Consider the following 18,298-nt stretch of genomic DNA (forward strand, 5'->3'; position numbering starts at 1 on the left):
ATTAATTTGTGTATCACTAGAGAAAAGCACCAAGAAATGTCCATAGAGCCAACACTACAACTGCTGAAGAGGTGATTGCAAGCACTGCACCTGCTGAGGAGGTCATGGCAAGCACTGCACCTGCTGAGGAGGTGATGGCAAGCACTGCAAATGTTGAGGAGGTCATGGCAACTCAGTCATCACAGCTAGTGAATCCAACTCAGTCCCCCAAAAAGAAAAACAAAAAGTCTCCCAAAAAGAAGAACAAAAAGTGAAGACTATGTGCAGCATTATGTATCAGTTTGGATATTTAAGTTGATGGCATTTTGAGAAAGATTTAAGTTGATGTGCAACATTGTGTAACATTTTGAGAAAGGTTTAAGTTGACTGAATTTTATGTAATTTTGGGTCAGTTTATATGCAACATTATGTATCAGTTTATGTGCAACATTGTGTATCAGCTTACATTATGTATCATTTTGGGTCAGCTTAATTTTGGGTCAGCTTACATTATGACTCAGTTTGTATGCAACTCTGTGTTCAGCTTACATTATGTATCATTTTGTGCAACTTTATAGCAATTTTGGGTCAGCCTATCTTGTTAATATGTCAAATAATCTCATGCAATTAAAAGTAGTTCATGATCACATAATCAATGTTTTAGTTTGATGCATAGGAATTGATCATATCATCATACATTTAGTTTATGTAGCTTTAACAAGTGAAAATCTGAATAACACTCAGTATGAATCGATACATATGTTCTATGAGTCGAACCAACAAGCAATGAGCCGATCCATACGTGTTTTGTATCGACTCATACAGCTTCTGCTTCTCTGTTTTTCAATTCAAACTCAGCATGTGTCGAACCATATACCCATGAGCCGAACCAAAATAACATGAGCCAATTCATATGATACATGGATCGAACCATAATTGTTATGCAATTCTGTTTTGCATCTTTACTCAGTATGAATCGGACCATATCCTTTATGCATCGAACCAAAATAACATGAGCCAATTCATACGATAACACATTTCATTCATTCATTTCAAGCAACATTATAGCCAACTCAAACACATTTCATTCATTTCAAGCATAATACAACGGTTACAACAGGTTGTTTATTGACTACTTAGCTACATTACAAAGAGTAAACATAACAGAAAAACAGATCCAAGATGCAATAAGAGTGTATGTGAGGACATTAATAGTCTTCTGATCCTTTGCAGACTTCTGTTTCAGTTTGTCAATTTTCTTGTTGTTCAATGATTTCCCTAACTCGTCTACAAATGTCTTCCCAAACTCTGCTACATAGTTCCTCATAACCTCTAACATCTTTTCACTTCCACAAGAAACTCCATCATACAGATTTTCTTCAACTTTTCCACTTTCAATTTCATCATTCCAGTGAAACCCATTGCAATCATTCTCCTTCTGCCAAATCAAACATCACAACCTTATGAACATTAATGAAATCCTAACTCTTGTGAATTATCAAAATAAAGTCAAATCAACATAGAGATACGAAGTAATATGTACTAACCCCCCAGTATTTGCACTTCCAATATCTTCTTCCTGGGTTTGACCTGGATTTTGAAACAAAAATTCGCATGGGGAGATGGTGTCCACAAACTGGAGCTCTTCGTCCACAACTGTTGACCCCAGAGCTTTCGCTTGCGCCTGACATAACTAGATGTTTGAAGAAGAATTAGGAGATGTTAGATGAAGTAGAAAACGAAGAGGTGGTAGAAAACAAAGAGGTGGTAGAAAACGAAGATGAAGAAGACAACGTTGAACCCTAATCTGAGGAAAGTGAAATTGCCACATAAAATATGTTAAAGAAATAAATATGACACGTATGTATTATATTCTTTGCCACATCAGCTAAAAATCACATGTCATCCACTAAAATCCACTTAAGGTTTAAAAAGAGGGAATCTGGAAATTACAGGGATGGAATCTAAACTTTTTTTTTACAGGGTTGTTTTCCGGATTTCCCCAAATGGCAGGGGGCAAAATAGCGTTTAACCCAAAAATATATTATTTCAGAAGAATTTTTGTACATGATTCATCGATTTATCTTTTTAGTTTATTAAAGTAACACACTCATTATTAAACACATAAAAATAAAATACTTAACTTAATAATTAATTAATGTTTCCATTAACAAAGTATTCTCACACATAAAACACATTGATGATACCATCACAAATCACACTTACTCAAGTAAAAACTAAATCACAACATAATTGAAACACAAATACAAAGCACATTTATTCAGCTCCTCTTTCATTTTCTGATTGAAGAATGAAAGTTTCTACTTTATTTAATCATATAAAATGACTTATGCTTAGTTTACTACTTCTTCCCCTTGAATAACTTCATAAAGTTTGTCAACAAGGCTAAGCAAAAATCCATCTGCTCCATGACTAGCCAACAATGAGATTGATATAGGAACATCATTATACTTCCCAATTGGTATACTCACCTACAAAAAAAAAAAAAATCAAAAAAGTAGGGAGAAAGTTTCAAATTGAGCTAAATATTTCAAAAAACATATACATAAAAGCAACCTACCTGGCAGCATCCAGATGTTCCAGCAATGGCCTGCAAGCTAAAAGCCCTTGAGAGAAAGTTCTTCAATTCTGATATGTTTGTTTTGAGTTTTGGTGGCGGACCTGATACCGTTGGCATCATAATAACACTTGAATCCTGAAATTTTTACACACAATTTTATTAGACATTATAAATTCAATCTGTTAATTTATTTGCTACTAACAAACTTATCTGTTATCCGTTAAAAAATTAAGTACTTACTCCGAGAAGATTAGTAATAGCATCACGAGATTCTTTAAACACAGAATAACAAGTATCAATTTTTTTTCCACTTGTCCTTAAAGCTTCATATACACTGTCAGAAATTCCAGGGCCTAGTTTAGGGTTGACAGCAGTAACCCAATCACCATGGTTTTTCTTGAACTCATACCTACAATACTCAATTATAGTTAACAAATCAAGAAATTAAGTTTTGATATAAAATATTCTACTGCTAATTTTACAGTGCAGTTGGTCGCAGTAACTGTCTGCAACCAATTGCGTTGTAAAGTCAACAGTAGAGTATCTGGTTTGAATATTATGTTCCACCTTTCAAGATATTGCATGGCACTTGAAAGTGCAACTATTGGTGGGTTGTTGTACATGCTAAAACTTTCCAAGCTTGGAACTGCATCATTCACATAACTGCCAATGTTTCGATGCTTTAGAACACGGCCTGCAATTTTTTGGATACAACAAAAAAACATGAAATTAATAAAAAAAACACTAATTATAATTGATAAAAATAGTAAATTTTTCACCTCCATATAACTTCTCAACTGCTTTGATGATGAGTGATGTAAGAACTTTGTATGGAATGCTTGAAAGCTCAAAACAATCATCAGCAATAATTATTTGAGCAGGTTTCACATGATGTATTTCTGGAAATTTCAAAAGCACACTTCCAACTTTGTTCAAGATCTTTGGATCCCTTGCAAACCATCCTAATATATGTGAAAAATATAATTTATAACAACAAAAGAAATCATTTTTACAAAGTGGTGAATTATGTGGAGTATTACCTACGGTATCCAAACTCTGTGCCATAGGTATAACTCCTGATGATGAGACAAGACTGTGTGAAGGACGAATACCGAAAACACCGCAATAGGATGCTGGAACTCTGCTACTTCCTATGCAATCTGTTCCCATAGAGAAATCCACAAGCTCTGAAGCAACTGCAACAGCAGATCCACTTGAAGATCCTCCAGGAACCCTATCTGGAGCAGTCACATTTTTCGGCGTGCCATAATGTATATTCTCTCCCATTATACTGCCAAGATAGAGTACATATATAGTTTTAAGAATTAATATCAATGATAACATAACTTTTTCTCTTTCAATAGAAGTTATATATGCCGTTTTAACAGAAATATCGCAGATTTAAACTCGCAACTCAGTGCATCATCTATGTTTGGACTATAACTTACGCTGGAAGAAATGATCATATATATAAATTTTGAGTGAAAAATATGTAAATTTTGATTTGAACCTGTAAGCCATTTCGTCCATGATATTTTTACCAACACAAGTGGCACCAGCTTCTAATAAGTTCAAAATAGTTGGAGCAGTGCAAGTAGCAGCTAGATGAGTCTTTGCCCAATCAGGATTTCCAAAACTAGACACACGTCCTTTCACATCATACCTGTTTCAAATTCAAACTCTAATTAAAATCACTTTCAATTCTTGTATAATTAAGCAGTTTTTGGAAAGATGAATTTGCTTAAAAAGAAAGTGTTACATGTCTTTGATTGAAAATGTGAGTGAGTTCAAAGGAAGATTAGGTGCATGGTTGGGTTGTAAAATGAAATGTTCCATGAATGATCCTCCACCTCCAATTTTTGAGATTGATTCCATGGTCTTAAGTTTCAGCTAGAGATTGATGATGCTGTGTAACAGGAAATTTCACAAGCTCTTAAAAGGCCATTTACAATAAGGTTGTTGAAAAAATTATTAAATAATGTAATGGTTATAATGAGGTATTGAATGGAGGATTAAAAGTGACTAGGATTATTCAACTATATAGTTATTAATATATCATGTTACCAAACTATCATAAATATCATTTCCTTTCAAATTAATTGCACTAAAAAAAAAAAGGTATATTAATATTTACATAAAGATCAATATAATTAGACTCTCTTTTTAATAAAGTGTTGACACTTGATAATACAAAACCACTCTCTCATTTTAAATTATATTTTTTCTCTTTTTACACATTAAACTATTTCTATCTTTAACTCTCTCTATTAAACACCTTACACACTTTACAATTGTTAGATTATATTCACTCACCATCTCATTCTTCTTTCAAATTAAATTCATTTTTCTTTTATATTTTTTTCTTTTCATTTCAACATTTTATCTTTTCTACCACTGGTGGTTCCAGCATCCGGCCAGGCTGGGCAATTGTCCGGGCTCGGTCCGGCCAATTTTTTTTTTAATATTCATATTTAAAAAATAAATAAATAAAATTAAGAGGTATATATATTTTTCGTCCTTATAAATAAATTAATATTTAATTTTAGTTTTTAAAAAAAAAATTAGTCCTTCTAAAATTTTTATGCGTGAAGTTTTAATCCGTGTTATTTTTTAAAATCATAAAAACGGTTTAATTACTCTTTAATTTTTAAATTTTTGAACAATTTATTTATACATATTTAGAATACTGTAGAATACTTATTTATCAAACTTTAGAATATTTTAAAATGAAAAGAATTAAATATGAAAATTTCGAATTTCTAAATTCAAAAGGTAATGATATAATTAATAAAAATTTCGACTTAGAAATCAAATTTTGAGTTTTTTTTTTTCAAGAAATTTTTTAAAACTCTAAACATGTCTGCAAAATAATCATTCAAAAATACAAATTACTTTAACAGTAGCGAATAAAACTACATGCATAATAATATTGTAGGGACCAAAATATGCCATTTGCTTTTCTAGAGACCAAAAACATATTTAACCCTAAAATTAAAAAGACTTTTTTCAAACTGAAAAATATTTGGTATTTCTATTGGCTTACAAACTTATTGAGTTAGCTTTGATATTGTCGGTGTCGACTACATCCGTTGAAAGAGCATTTTCAGCCATGAAGATTATCAAGTCTAAATTGCACAATAAGATCAACGATGTGTGGTTCAATGACTTGATGGTATGTTACACCAAGCAGAAGATATTCAAGTCACTTGATGATATTGATACTATTCAAACATTTGCCACCAAAAAAAATCTCGAAAAGGACATTTGCCTCGTGATTTTATTTAACATGCTATTGTAATGTTATATTTAATCTCTTTCACTTTAACTATACTTTTGTTGACAAAATGACGAGTCTTTTTTATTTTGATTGATAATTATTTATATATTATATATAATTTGAAATTGCGGCCTTTAAAATTTTGCCCAGGCTTTTTTATTTTTTTGGCTCCGCCACTGTTTTCGACTTAATTATTTTTAATATATTAAAATATATAATTATAGTATATGATTATCATATTAACTATTTTGGTGTATAAATATATATAATGTTGACATTTAGTAAATAGCAATACACACAACTAAATTTTCAACTCACGGATCACTATCAGAAAAATATATATATTTCATTTTAATTAATATTTTTATTATTTGAGATACAAAATTCTTATTTTTAAATGCCAATTTTTTTTCTCACAAGTCACTATTAGCAAGATAACTATTTTATTTTAATTAACAATTGCTTTTATTTGAGACACTATTTTTATTTTCAAATGTTATAATTTTTCTTTTTCTGACGGGGCACTATCAACAAAATATCTATTTTATTTTAATTAAAATTGTCTTATTTATTCCACAAAAATTAAATTTTCAAATGTCAAAAATTTTGTCTTTTTTTCACGAAACACTATCAGCAAAATATCTATTTTATTTTAATTCACAATTGTTTTTATTTGAGACACAAAATTCCTATTTTTCAAATATTAAAATTTATATTTTTATTCACGGACCACTATCAACAAAATATCTATTTTATTTATATTAATAGTTGCCTTTATTTGAGACACAAAATTCTTATTTTCAAATATCAATTTTTTCTTTTCTCCATTTTAGAGATATTTTTTCTTTTTTTATAATTTTAATACAATTGAAATTAATATTAATATTTATTTTATAATTACATAACTAATTTAAATTTACATGTACATCTAAATAAATCCTTATAGTATTGCGGACGCAAGAGTATTTCGCTAGTTGGTCTTGAAAAGATTCAATATGTTCAATGAAGAGGGTGTGGGGCCACATAAAGCACGTAAAATTTTATTGGCTGCTGTGATTTTTTAGATTTTTATCTATATCATTGGAGTAAATTATTTCATAGTAAATTGATTTTTTATTTATTTTTATTTTCACTAAAATTCATATTTTTTTGGGTCAAGTATTTCATAGTAAATCAATTTATTTATTTATTTTTATTTTCACCAAAATTCATCATTTTTTCTATAAATAGAGACTTGGTTCATTTGATTTGGACATAGAAAAAAATCAATTTTTCTCACTCTAAAACATAAAAGAAAACAAGAATATGAAATAAAAGTGGTGGGATAAAATATTGAATTTTATTAAACAAAATCATTATAGTGAATAAAAGTTGAATGAGTGTTGAATAATTAGGTGGATGAGAGAAGATGATGTAGAGTATAAAAAGCAGTGTTTTAAAAACCGGACCGGGACAGCTCGTTGGACCGATTGAACCGCAAACCAGTCTGGTTCAATTGTTGGATTGGATATGTCGTTGAACCGGTCAAAGCGGTGTAAACCGCTAAAACCAAAAAAACCGACGATTTAAGAGCTTTTTTAATTTAAACAAAATTAAAACGATGTCGTTTTGATTATTTTAATGAAAAAATAAAATAAAAAAAATAAAGATGTTGCGGATGCGGTTGATTTTGTTGCATATGGTTTGGTGATACCAATATTGAAATAATTTTTTCTTCCTTGAAAGTTATTTTGTTATAAATTATTCAATTAATTATGTGATGACTAAATTTTGTTTGTAATTATACTTTGTAATTTTTTACTATTTTGTTATGTGTGACACCTATGTTTCAAATTTGAATTTAAATTATGAATTTGTGAATTTATTTATGATATTTTCAAAAAATTTAAGTGGTAGTTATATTTTGTAGAGACTGAATCATCCGGTTCGACAAGTTTTATACATATATAACTTTATTATAACGATCGGTCTATTCAACCGAGTTATCTGATTTAATCATGTGGTTCGACCAGTAACTCATTGGTTCGAATAGTACCCTCACCGATTTAATGTCCAATCCGATTTTTAAAACATTGATAAAAAGTAAAAAAAAAAATAAAAAAATAAAATAGGAGTTGATTATGTAAATTTCATAGTCTAATACAAGCCATACTAAAACATGCAATGCATGCTTTTATAGTATATTTTTGGTTTAAACGCACTTTTTATCCTATTTTGATGATTTTCAACTTTTAATTCCTCTATTTTAAAAATGAATTTTTTGGTCCCTCAACTTTACATCAGTTGTAATTTGGTCGGTCCCCCTCCAATCTTACGTATGTGGCATTGATGATTAGGACCAAAAATTAATTTTTAATGAGTTGGCAATATTGACTAGTTTTTTTATTAATATTTTTTAATTAAGTTTTTATATTTTAAACATTATTTAAGACAAATTTTATTTTAAATTTTATTTTTTATTTGAGAATTATTTAATATAAATCTTAAAATAATAGTTCTGGGCCTACTGTTTAACTGATTCCAAAGTCTCCACACCAGCCCACATGTATTTTAGAATTTGAGTTTGCTTTATCTATATAAACACAAAAATGCTCTTCATCTAAAACAATGTAGGACTAAAAGAATGCAAACAACAACAGTAACCATTGTTGTCCATTAACATGCTAGAACCTTGTGGAAAACTATTTAAATTGAACCTCCTAATGAGAAAAACATGTATTTACACAAATGGTAATATGGATTGCTTATATTATTTGTTACTGTTCTAACAATTACTTCCATATGCATTGGAATCCAAACATGTGGTTCAACCGTATAAAACGTCTTTTATAAAACAAATCTGCTATAACTTTTCCAATGAAGAAGTTTTAAAATAATACAACATTACAATCCAAACAATCAATTACATGCTAATAGAATATATCTAGCTACACTCATTATGAAATATATCATGCTAATGGAACCTATTAAACAAGTAACATAAATTTGAACTGGGAGATTAGAACTTATTAGACAACCGTATTTCCACAGTAACCTATTAGACAACCATATTTACTTTAATACATGCTAACTTTCTTTTGAAGACCACGTATATTTAATGTTTCCCATGGAAGTCCATAGATATTGGATGGAGAAGTGGCTTTTAGTGCTTCTAAAGCTATGCCTAAGAGCATCTTCAACTGGGAGAACTTATTTAAATTGTTTGAGCTATTTGTGTGGGACTAAATTGTCACATTGCATTTAAGTAACTAGTAAGACATTATGATGAAATAAAGAAAAATAAAATAATTTATTAATTATTCCTAACCAAAATAATTTTTATTTTAAAAAGAAATAATAAACTGATTTTTATAATTTATTCTGTGTATGAAAATATTTGAATCATTTGTGCATACCATATCAGTACATGTGTCTTCCCACGAGTTCTGGAGGGATATGTTAAGTTATAATTAGTTACCCATGTCTCCACCTGAATACTATTTGAGTTCATATAGGTTTCGCAATATCTCATTTATCAAGTTTGATATTTTTTTAAGGTTATTAGCATTTATAGAATTACAAACTGAAACTAATATTAATCCACCAACCATAAATATTTCAAAAGGCAACACGTGAACATCTTCATTAAATTTTTTTTCTTTAAGTAGCAGCTATAAGCCACGCAAAAAATAACTCGTAGTAGATTTTATTTGGTTCTTAAAATATCATATTCAAGCCGGTCATCATGATTGTTCTCCAGTCCATTTAATATAAATATTCAAACATGAATTTTTGACAAAGTAACATTTTTTCAGAGGGCTGTACCATTTTTTAATGTCCTATTATTATACTTTTAAACACATATTTATTTATAGAGTTCAATAATCACATTTAAATATACCAACAAATAATAAGAAAATAACACATAATAAATTTGAAGGGAGTATTTATTGAGCTTATTTCTGCTGCCGCACGGGTAACAGAAATTTGTTTATATGTCCATTCTGTAATAGAATTTTGTTTATATATCCATTGTTAAAGAAAATTGTTATTCGAGATTCTTGCAATAATAACTATTTGATTATACAATAGCAATTAATAAAAAGTCAACATTTATAGATTATAAATCCATATTAATGTCATTAAAATTAGATTGTATCAAAATAATATATAAAATATTGTTACAAAGGATTATAATATTCTATAGAGTTGTAATATGAATCTTCAAAATAAAGTGGAGGCTTGAACCTGAAAATCCGACACAATACAAAGAGAAATGTCAATGGTACAGTACAAAAATGATTTAATAAATACTTTTCATGTAATGGTAAAATAGGTTTAGCAAAAGAGACTTACTTCATATGTTTTGGAACACTTCTTTGAACACAACATTAGTGGTGGTAGTCATTGGTTCTCTATCTTTGTCATGAATAAGAATCTTTAATCCCTTTTTTGATTTAACTCTAGAGATAGCCACATATAACTGACCATGACTAAAAACATCTTTTGGCAAATATAAACCAACATTGTCCAGAGATTGCCCTTGAGACTTATTAATTGTCATGGCAAAGGAAACCATAATAGGGAATTGGCGTCTCACCAATTTAAATGGCAATGGTGATTGTGAGGGGGACAAAGACATTCTAGGAATATAAATGATGTTACCAATATTTTTTCCAGAAATAATCTTAGCTTCAATGACATGAGAAGCAAGCCTGGTTACAGTGAGTCGTGTACCATTGCACAAGCCTTCAGACTGATCTAGATTGCGCATTAACATTATTGTGGCACCAACTTTCAACCTGATTGAATGATTAGGTAATCCAGAAGTTTTAAGAGCATTAAGGAACTCCGGTGTGACATGCTCATATGCATCAAAGTTAGTAGAATCAGATTTATCTATAGAATCACTACTAAAGTATTCTTTCTCTTCTCCTACAACAAATGAGAAATATAAAAATTTAATAAAATGCTATTTTCACCAAGAGATTATAATTGTTGTAAAAATATAGTAGTAAGTGCAAGTAGAATACCTGGAAGAAGGTTTGTAATATATTGGTTGATATCATCTACTACTTCAATTGTTGAAGCTAAAATTGCACGACTTTGGAGATAGTTGGAATCAAGATAGTTATGAATGAGATCAGAGTATGTATCCTCAACAATTGCCTTAATGGGATCAGAAAAGCTTGAAATTAAAAACTCATCTGGAATACATATACTTGCATAACCATCATTGGGCTCACACATGGTCCCATCTCCAATTTTCAAAATCCACTCTGAAAAGCTCCTAATATCATTAGCAGTTGAAGTAGTTGCACCAGTTTGCAAGCGCATGTTCTTTGTAAGCTTTAACACTTTACAGTGATCCCAAATATAAGAAGAATTGATTGTTGCATGGATAATATCAGATCTAGTACCTCTTGGTATAACAGGGAGAATTTGTCTGAAGTCACCACCAAACACAACAACCTTACCTCCAAATATGTTGTCACATGCATGTGTACTTCCACTCATAATATCTTTCAAGGATTTATCGAGAGACTCAAAGCAAAACCTGTTAGCCATAGGAGCTTCATCCCATATGATTAGATCTGTCATCTTTAGAAGCTCAGCAAGATCATCTTTTTTGTTAATGTTGCAAATAGAAGTTTCTAAAGTAGGGACGAGAATCTTAAACCTAGAATGAGCTGTTCTTCCACCAGGTAACAACAAACTTGCAATCCCACTTGAGGCAACAGGCAAAACAATTTTTTTCTTAGACCTAAGTGCTGCTGATAAAGTGTTTCACATAAAGGTCTTACCAGTCCCACCGTAGTCATATAAAAAAAACACCCCACCTCTTTGCTTTTCTACAGCATCCATTATTTCCTCAAAAATTAATCTTTGCTCATCTACAAATAACAGAAGTAAAAAATAATCATTTATACAATATCAATGAAGTATTATTTTAATATCTTGGCAAATAATTAAGTCACATTACCTGTAAGAGAAGAGTACAAATTATCAAAAATTTGTTGTTGTTCCATAACATTGTATTGACGCTCTTCATAAAGAAGTCTATTTCCTATAAAAGAAACAACATAATCTTTTGGATATGGCATTGGCTTGAAGTCCTTCAAACTTTTATTATTGTTTTGCAACAGTGATCCAATAGCCATTAACGTCAATTCCTTTAGCTCCCGATCAGTTAGTATCAAACCTATAGTCAAAAAGCTGTCATAAATATGTGATATATGTTTTTTACACTTAACTGTCAAATGTCATGTAAATTGTTCAAGAGTAATAAATCTCATAGACTATGGTATTAAAATATTTGAATCCTAAAATTCACCAACAGTCCATTACAATTCACCACATAATCCCATAATTTTTACGAACATGGTGTCATTAAAATTTTTATTTCACCAACAGTGACTATGTTCATGCGACATGGACATGGTCAATGCTGCCCCCTTTTTATAAAATACTAATGGCAGCCACAAAATTGCACGGGTCTGTTTACACTCACATTTACCAACACCTGCATCTTTGTACATGGTCATATTCTCTTTAAACATTGTCTTAAGGATGCAAAATAATCATATAATTAACTTACAATATAATGTAATAAATTATATATATATATATATATATATATATATATATATATATATTAACCAATAAGAGAAATTCAATATTCAGTAACAGTATTCAGTAACAATATTCAGTTATTTTCTATGTTAGCGGTATCAAATTCGTTAACATGAAAGTCATAAACACGAATTTAGTACCTCATTAGGTGTGAGGTAGTTGTTAAATATGTTGTAAAGATTGTCCTCGTTAAGTATTGCTACGATAGATAATTGCTCGAAATCAGATTGATACTTGATACGGAAGACCAAATCTTTATTCAACAGAACATCGAGGTGTGCAGGCCAAATCTTAGGGTTGTCCTCTCCCGCCTAAGCACGTTACAAACAAAAAAAAGGGAAATAAGTTTTTAACAAAATTGGTCTCATGTATTAAAAACAAAGAAGAGGATAATGATCTGTCAAACTCACATCCTTCATAACTTGTTTCAGTTCCTTAGCAGTCAATTTCGTGTAAGGAATAACATGCTTGTCCCAAAAAACAAATGTACCCATGTGATTATCATATTCAACCTCAACCTCAAGTTTGAATCTATAGAAAAAGGAAAACTGTAATGTTAATAAAGGCATAGAACAGCTCATTATATGAAGATAAAGCTACAAATGACTCACTTAGTCACAGGTTCTACATTGGTAATTCCACACGAACATTCAAACTTCTCGCCGAGTGACTTGTTAGATTGCTTGCAGGCAGGGCATGACTCAAAAAACCATCCAAACCTTGAAGCTTTGAAATATCTGGTAGTACCAATAGTGGTTGCAAAAGAATCCTAGTAAAACCATAAACATGTTACAGCTTTTTTACAAAATGATGTATTATATGGGCTGTTATCCAACATAAATGAAAGACAAACCTTTCCTAACGCAGCGATATCACAGATGCTTTTTACCTCATCGAGGCTCTTCCAATTGTTGTTAGCGGATTGAAGGGATGAATCAAAGGTTAAGGACAGGGAAAGATCAGGAGCATTGGATAATTCATTTTCTCCAAAGCTGAAAGTGCAGACAGGTTAACATTCAAAATATTGTCAAGGGGAATAAAAATCAGTAAGCATGATACTTAAACCACAGTTAGTATTACCTAGCTCTGAATTCTTCCACTTGTGGATGTTCCAAGTTTATGTGAAGTCGTGAATCGTTCCATGCATTAGAGAGCATTGGTAGACCAGAAACTTGTATAAATAGGAAAAATAGATATTAAGAAACACAACAAAGAAACATAAAACTAAAACTTAAGTGTGATGCATCCAATGAAAACCGTTTAGACAAATATTTGATTAAACCTGTGTTTGGCTTGCACCACGCATGTGTCAAGATGATAATAGTAGGGCCAGCAATTTTTCCAGGGGTATTGTAGCTCAAGAATTGCTTGCAGTAATCACCCCATAAGACAACCTCTATAACATTTCCTTCGATATCACGCAAAGTGATATTGCCGCAGGACTTCCTACCACCTCCTCCCACTTGCGTCCGAAGCACATCTTGTAAAACACCTATGACATCTGTGTGCAAAATATTATTAGGATCATACACAACAATTACTATCCGTTCTCCGTTTACTATAACAACTATATAAAAAGGAACATACACAACGAAAAACGACCTACTAAGTATATTGCATACTCACCGTACAACATATCATGCTTGATGCTTCCTTTGAGAAAGTTTTCGATAGGTTGAAAGTTGTATTTATGAAGCGGTATTTCGGGAAACGGCACATTTGTCATGGTAGTCCCTCCATTGAATAGAAGTTTGAGTGGGTTTGCACAAACTTTGAAGGGTCCATCATTAACAACCGGCTCTCCATTGTAAAGAGAATAAGTTTCATTTTCTTTGACTTGATCAGTCCACTCTTTGAAGTCTCGGCTTCTCGTGATTACGTGAATCTGATCACCCTGTGATATTGAAGAAAAAATACATATTAAAACACAAAAACTGCATAATGTGTCTCAGAAACCAAGATACTGATCAATCTTTGTTTACTTGTTCATGTTACAAACAATCCAAGAGACAAACAGTGGTCCTCAAAGGAAAAATACATATCAAAACACAAAAATTGCATAATGTGTCTCAGAAACCAAGATACTGACCAATCTTTTTTAGTTGTTCATGTTACCCATTGTAAAGAGAATAAGTTTCATTTTCTTTGACTTGATCAGTCCACTCTTTGAAGTATCGGCTTCTCGTGATTACGTGAATCTGATCACCCTGTGATATTGAAGAAAAAATACATATTAAAACACAAAAACTCCATAATGTGTCTCAGAAACCAAGATATTGATCAATCTTTGTTTACTTGATCATGTTACAAACAATCCAAGAGACAAACAGTGGTCCTCAAAGGAAAAATACATATCAAAACACAAAAACTGCATAATGTGTCTCAGAAACCAAGATACTGACCAATCTTTTTTTAGTTGTTCATGTTACAAACAATCCAAGAGACAAACAGTGGTTCTCAAAGACAAAAATGAAAAAAAATGTTGTAGAACACAAAATTTGTTAAATGTAGACCACATGAACAAACAATAAGTTGAAAAAAAACAAAGTAAGTAAAGATGAAGTTACAAACAAACCATAAGATTGAAAAATTTGTTTGCATATAACAAAACACAAAAACATCGTTCCGCGAGTCAAAGAAACCAAGAGACTGACAGATCTTTTTTTAGTTGTTCATGTTACAAACAAACCAAGATCAAACAATGGTCTTCAAACACAAAGATGGAAAAAAATGGTCATGAAAACAAAATTTGATAAATCTATTAACATTTGTTCAGGTTAAAACCAAACCAAGCGATTGACAAATTATTGACATGAAAAAAAAAACTTCACATGGTAAAATGGAATTAAAGCACCCTCGGATAGAAAAAACCAAACCTTTACATCCTGAATGACACACTCAAGGTGTTGGTGGCCTGTTTTCTCCTTAACAACCCAAAAATCAACAACCCTTATTTGCATCTTCCAGACTTGATTGTCTTTCACCAAATCCTTGATAAGTATCGCAGCCCCTGACATTGTTCCTGGTGCAGTATGTGCAAAAAAGATAAAAGAGAGAACTATGTCAAAATATAGCTGTTAAAATGTAGTTGCTACAAAGTGACAACCGTTAGGATACAACGAAATCTGGGCAAAGAAAGGAGTAGAGAAAACCTGAGATTAAGGAAGAGGAAGAAATTCGGTTTGGAAAAAAGCAGAGTTGAGCAAGAGGAACGAATGAGCAAGTAGCAGAGTTGCAGAGATAAAGTTGAGTGTTTAGGTAGGAGGGAAAAGGGAAAAGTTGTATTTTTAATCTGACCAATGGTTAGAAAACATTTGGCATGGATTGAGATAACCTATACACATTATTTAGATATTTACAAAATTGCACTTGTCCAATATAAATGGAGCTGTCGTGATGTAGGTTTCAAACCAAGGGCTAAATTGGTATAATGTGACCAAAAAATAAGAAAAGTGTACCATATTAGTATGTTACTATAATGTCCTTTTTGCAGTGAAAAAAATTTTGAGTAGAAGGGCAAAGTAGGCAAATTGGTCAATCTTTTAGTAATGGTTTGTATAGTAGACATCTAAGTAATATAAATCAATTTTACTCCAATAGTGATTTTAATAAGCAATCTATATGTGGTTCAATCAATTTATATTTGGTCCCACAAATTATCAAGATTAATATTATTTAATGATAAGCAACCCACTTTTTGGATTGCTTCATGATGCAACTTACACAAATATTTAAGCAACAAGAACGCCACGTGTATCAACTTTAATGGTAAAAATGCTAAGTTCCGGAACTTATAAACAAGGTTGTCAGAATCGAGTTTTTACCTTGAATCGTTTTACCTAGGTAAAATCGAAACGTAAAATCATAGAGTTTACCTCATATTAAAAATATATTAAATTTATATATAAGACATATATATATATATATATATATATATATAATATTCTAAATGCATTAATTATTTAAAATTATAACTTAATTATAAAACAAAAATATACTATATCATTATAATAAAGTGGAATATTCACAAATTTGTATCAAACTATATCAATTATCAACCAAATCATAAAAAGTAACATCCAAAAGGTTATTAAAAAACAATAGTTTCATAAGTTTTTCAAGTTCAAAAAAACAAATCTTTTCATCTTCATCTTTAACTTAATCAAAAGTTCAATCCTTCTACAACATCATCTTCATTAGAACATTCATATTTGACTTGATTAAATTCATCTCCAAATTAATGTTAAAGATTCTTTAATATTATAACCAAGATATGAATGTGAATAAAATTAAAAATCTATAGAGAAAATTTTATGGGGCAAAGAGTAAAACCAGGTCAAAGAGTAAAATCCAACGATTTTACATGATTTTACACGATTTTACCGATTTCAGAATGATTTAAATCACGTAAAATCGTTTCGGAACACAATTTTACATAAAAAGGTTTTTACCTGCGATTTAACATGAAATGCTAACCTAAAAACGTGAAATCTATAGAGTTTAGGTTTTAAATTGAGATTTTAACAACCTTGCTTATAAATCCTACTGTACATTAAACAACCCCCTTAAAGATGCTCTAAGCGCAAAGCTAAGAAATCATCTAATAAGGCAGCTGTAAAGGAATCTTCTAGAAGAGGAAGTCGTGTGAAAAATGCAAGCCCTGTTATACAGTCTGAAAAAATGATATATTAACAAAAGTTTTCCATAACCCATCTCATGTATCTAACGTGATTTAGGTGTTAATTTTTTATTCATAAGAGTTGTGTTTTGTCCCACATCGAAACTTTTTTCAATATTACAAGCCTTTAGATAGCTCATACATACATATTAAAATGTCAATTGAGTGCTAGATTGATATTGTAAAGAATGGGCTTGGGCACAAAATAAGATCTCTCACACACCGTGCAAAATTTCAATTATGTCAAAATTTCAATTATGTCCCTGTTTCTGTAGATATATTTCGGGAAGAACCCACTTTTTAAAAAATATAGTCCGTAGATGTATCTATGGAAAAAAAATAGTACTTTCGGAAGTGCATCTACGAAAATTAGAGAGCATTTTTGTTAATTCAGTGATGCGTAAGAGGTCTATAAGGTGTAGTGAGAAATTGTTTTAAAAAAATGTTGATGATGTACTCTTATAATTAATAATTAATTGACCTTCAAAATTTTAAGCTATAAAATTATGATAGACACTCAATAATACAGTCTAACTTAAAATATTTAAAGTTAAAATTTAAATGAATGAATTAAGTTGATTAACGAAATAATTTTTGAGAGACTAAAAATTAATATTTATTAAATAAGAGACCAAAATAAAATATTAAATTAAGTTAAAGATTAATTAAACCAGATATTTTTTAATTATTTTTAACTATAAATGTCTATTGAATCAAATACTTTATAAAAGAAGAGAAGAAGGATACCGTGTGAATTTGTTGTTTGGAATAAATTAAAAAATTAATGAGTTTATTTGGATTTTAATTTGAACTTTTTGAGCTTTAGATGAAAATGATGGAATAAATTAAAAAATTAATGATTTTATTTGAACTTTTTGATCTTTAGATGAAAATGATGATACTATTAGGGAGTCGGGGTGAACGAAGTGTCGGAAGTGTCAATGAGTTAAATGTTCATGATCTAAAGGACTTTTGCACCACATATTCATCTAAAACATTAGGGCAATTTCTATATATCACATTTCCTTTATTTATAATCTTTGTGGGACTTACTCCCACACACTTGAATTTCAACAATCATTAAGATTCGATTTCCACTTTCTCACCGAGCCTAACCACAAATGTGAATTCTCAAATCACTCCACCACCAACACAAACCAAACTCTAATAT

General features: G+C 30.5%; 2 protein-coding genes and 1 pseudogene across 2 annotated transcripts; all 3 read right to left on the reverse strand.

The window, feature by feature from the left end:
• Positions 1–1,111: 1,111 nt before the first annotated feature.
• Positions 1,112–1,670, reverse strand: LOC131650784 (uncharacterized). Its single transcript, XM_058920495.1, has 2 exons — positions 1,527–1,670; positions 1,112–1,417 (listed from the first exon to the last, which is right to left on the reverse strand). Exons 1-2 carry the CDS (start codon positions 1,668–1,670, stop codon positions 1,112–1,114), a joined length of 450 nt encoding a protein of 149 aa, XP_058776478.1.
• A 457-nt stretch (positions 1,671–2,127) lies between these two features.
• LOC131647584 (amidase 1-like) lies at positions 2,128–4,493 on the reverse strand. Its single transcript, XM_058917464.1, has 8 exons — positions 4,320–4,493; positions 4,071–4,223; positions 3,601–3,851; positions 3,340–3,522; positions 3,128–3,254; positions 2,801–2,969; positions 2,561–2,695; positions 2,128–2,471 (listed from the first exon to the last, which is right to left on the reverse strand). The coding sequence occupies exons 1-8, from the start codon at positions 4,433–4,435 to the stop codon at positions 2,334–2,336; spliced, it is 1,272 nt and encodes a 423-aa protein (XP_058773447.1). The 5' UTR covers positions 4,436–4,493; the 3' UTR covers positions 2,128–2,333.
• Positions 4,494–10,173: 5,680 nt separating this feature from the next.
• On the reverse strand, positions 10,174–15,466 carry LOC131650785 (uncharacterized; annotated as a pseudogene).
• Between the last annotated feature and the right edge of the window lie 2,832 nt (positions 15,467–18,298).

Source organism: Vicia villosa, linkage group LG2, assembly GCF_029867415.1.
Source record: "Vicia villosa cultivar HV-30 ecotype Madison, WI linkage group LG2, Vvil1.0, whole genome shotgun sequence".
NCBI lineage: Eukaryota > Viridiplantae > Streptophyta > Magnoliopsida > Fabales > Fabaceae > Vicia > Vicia villosa.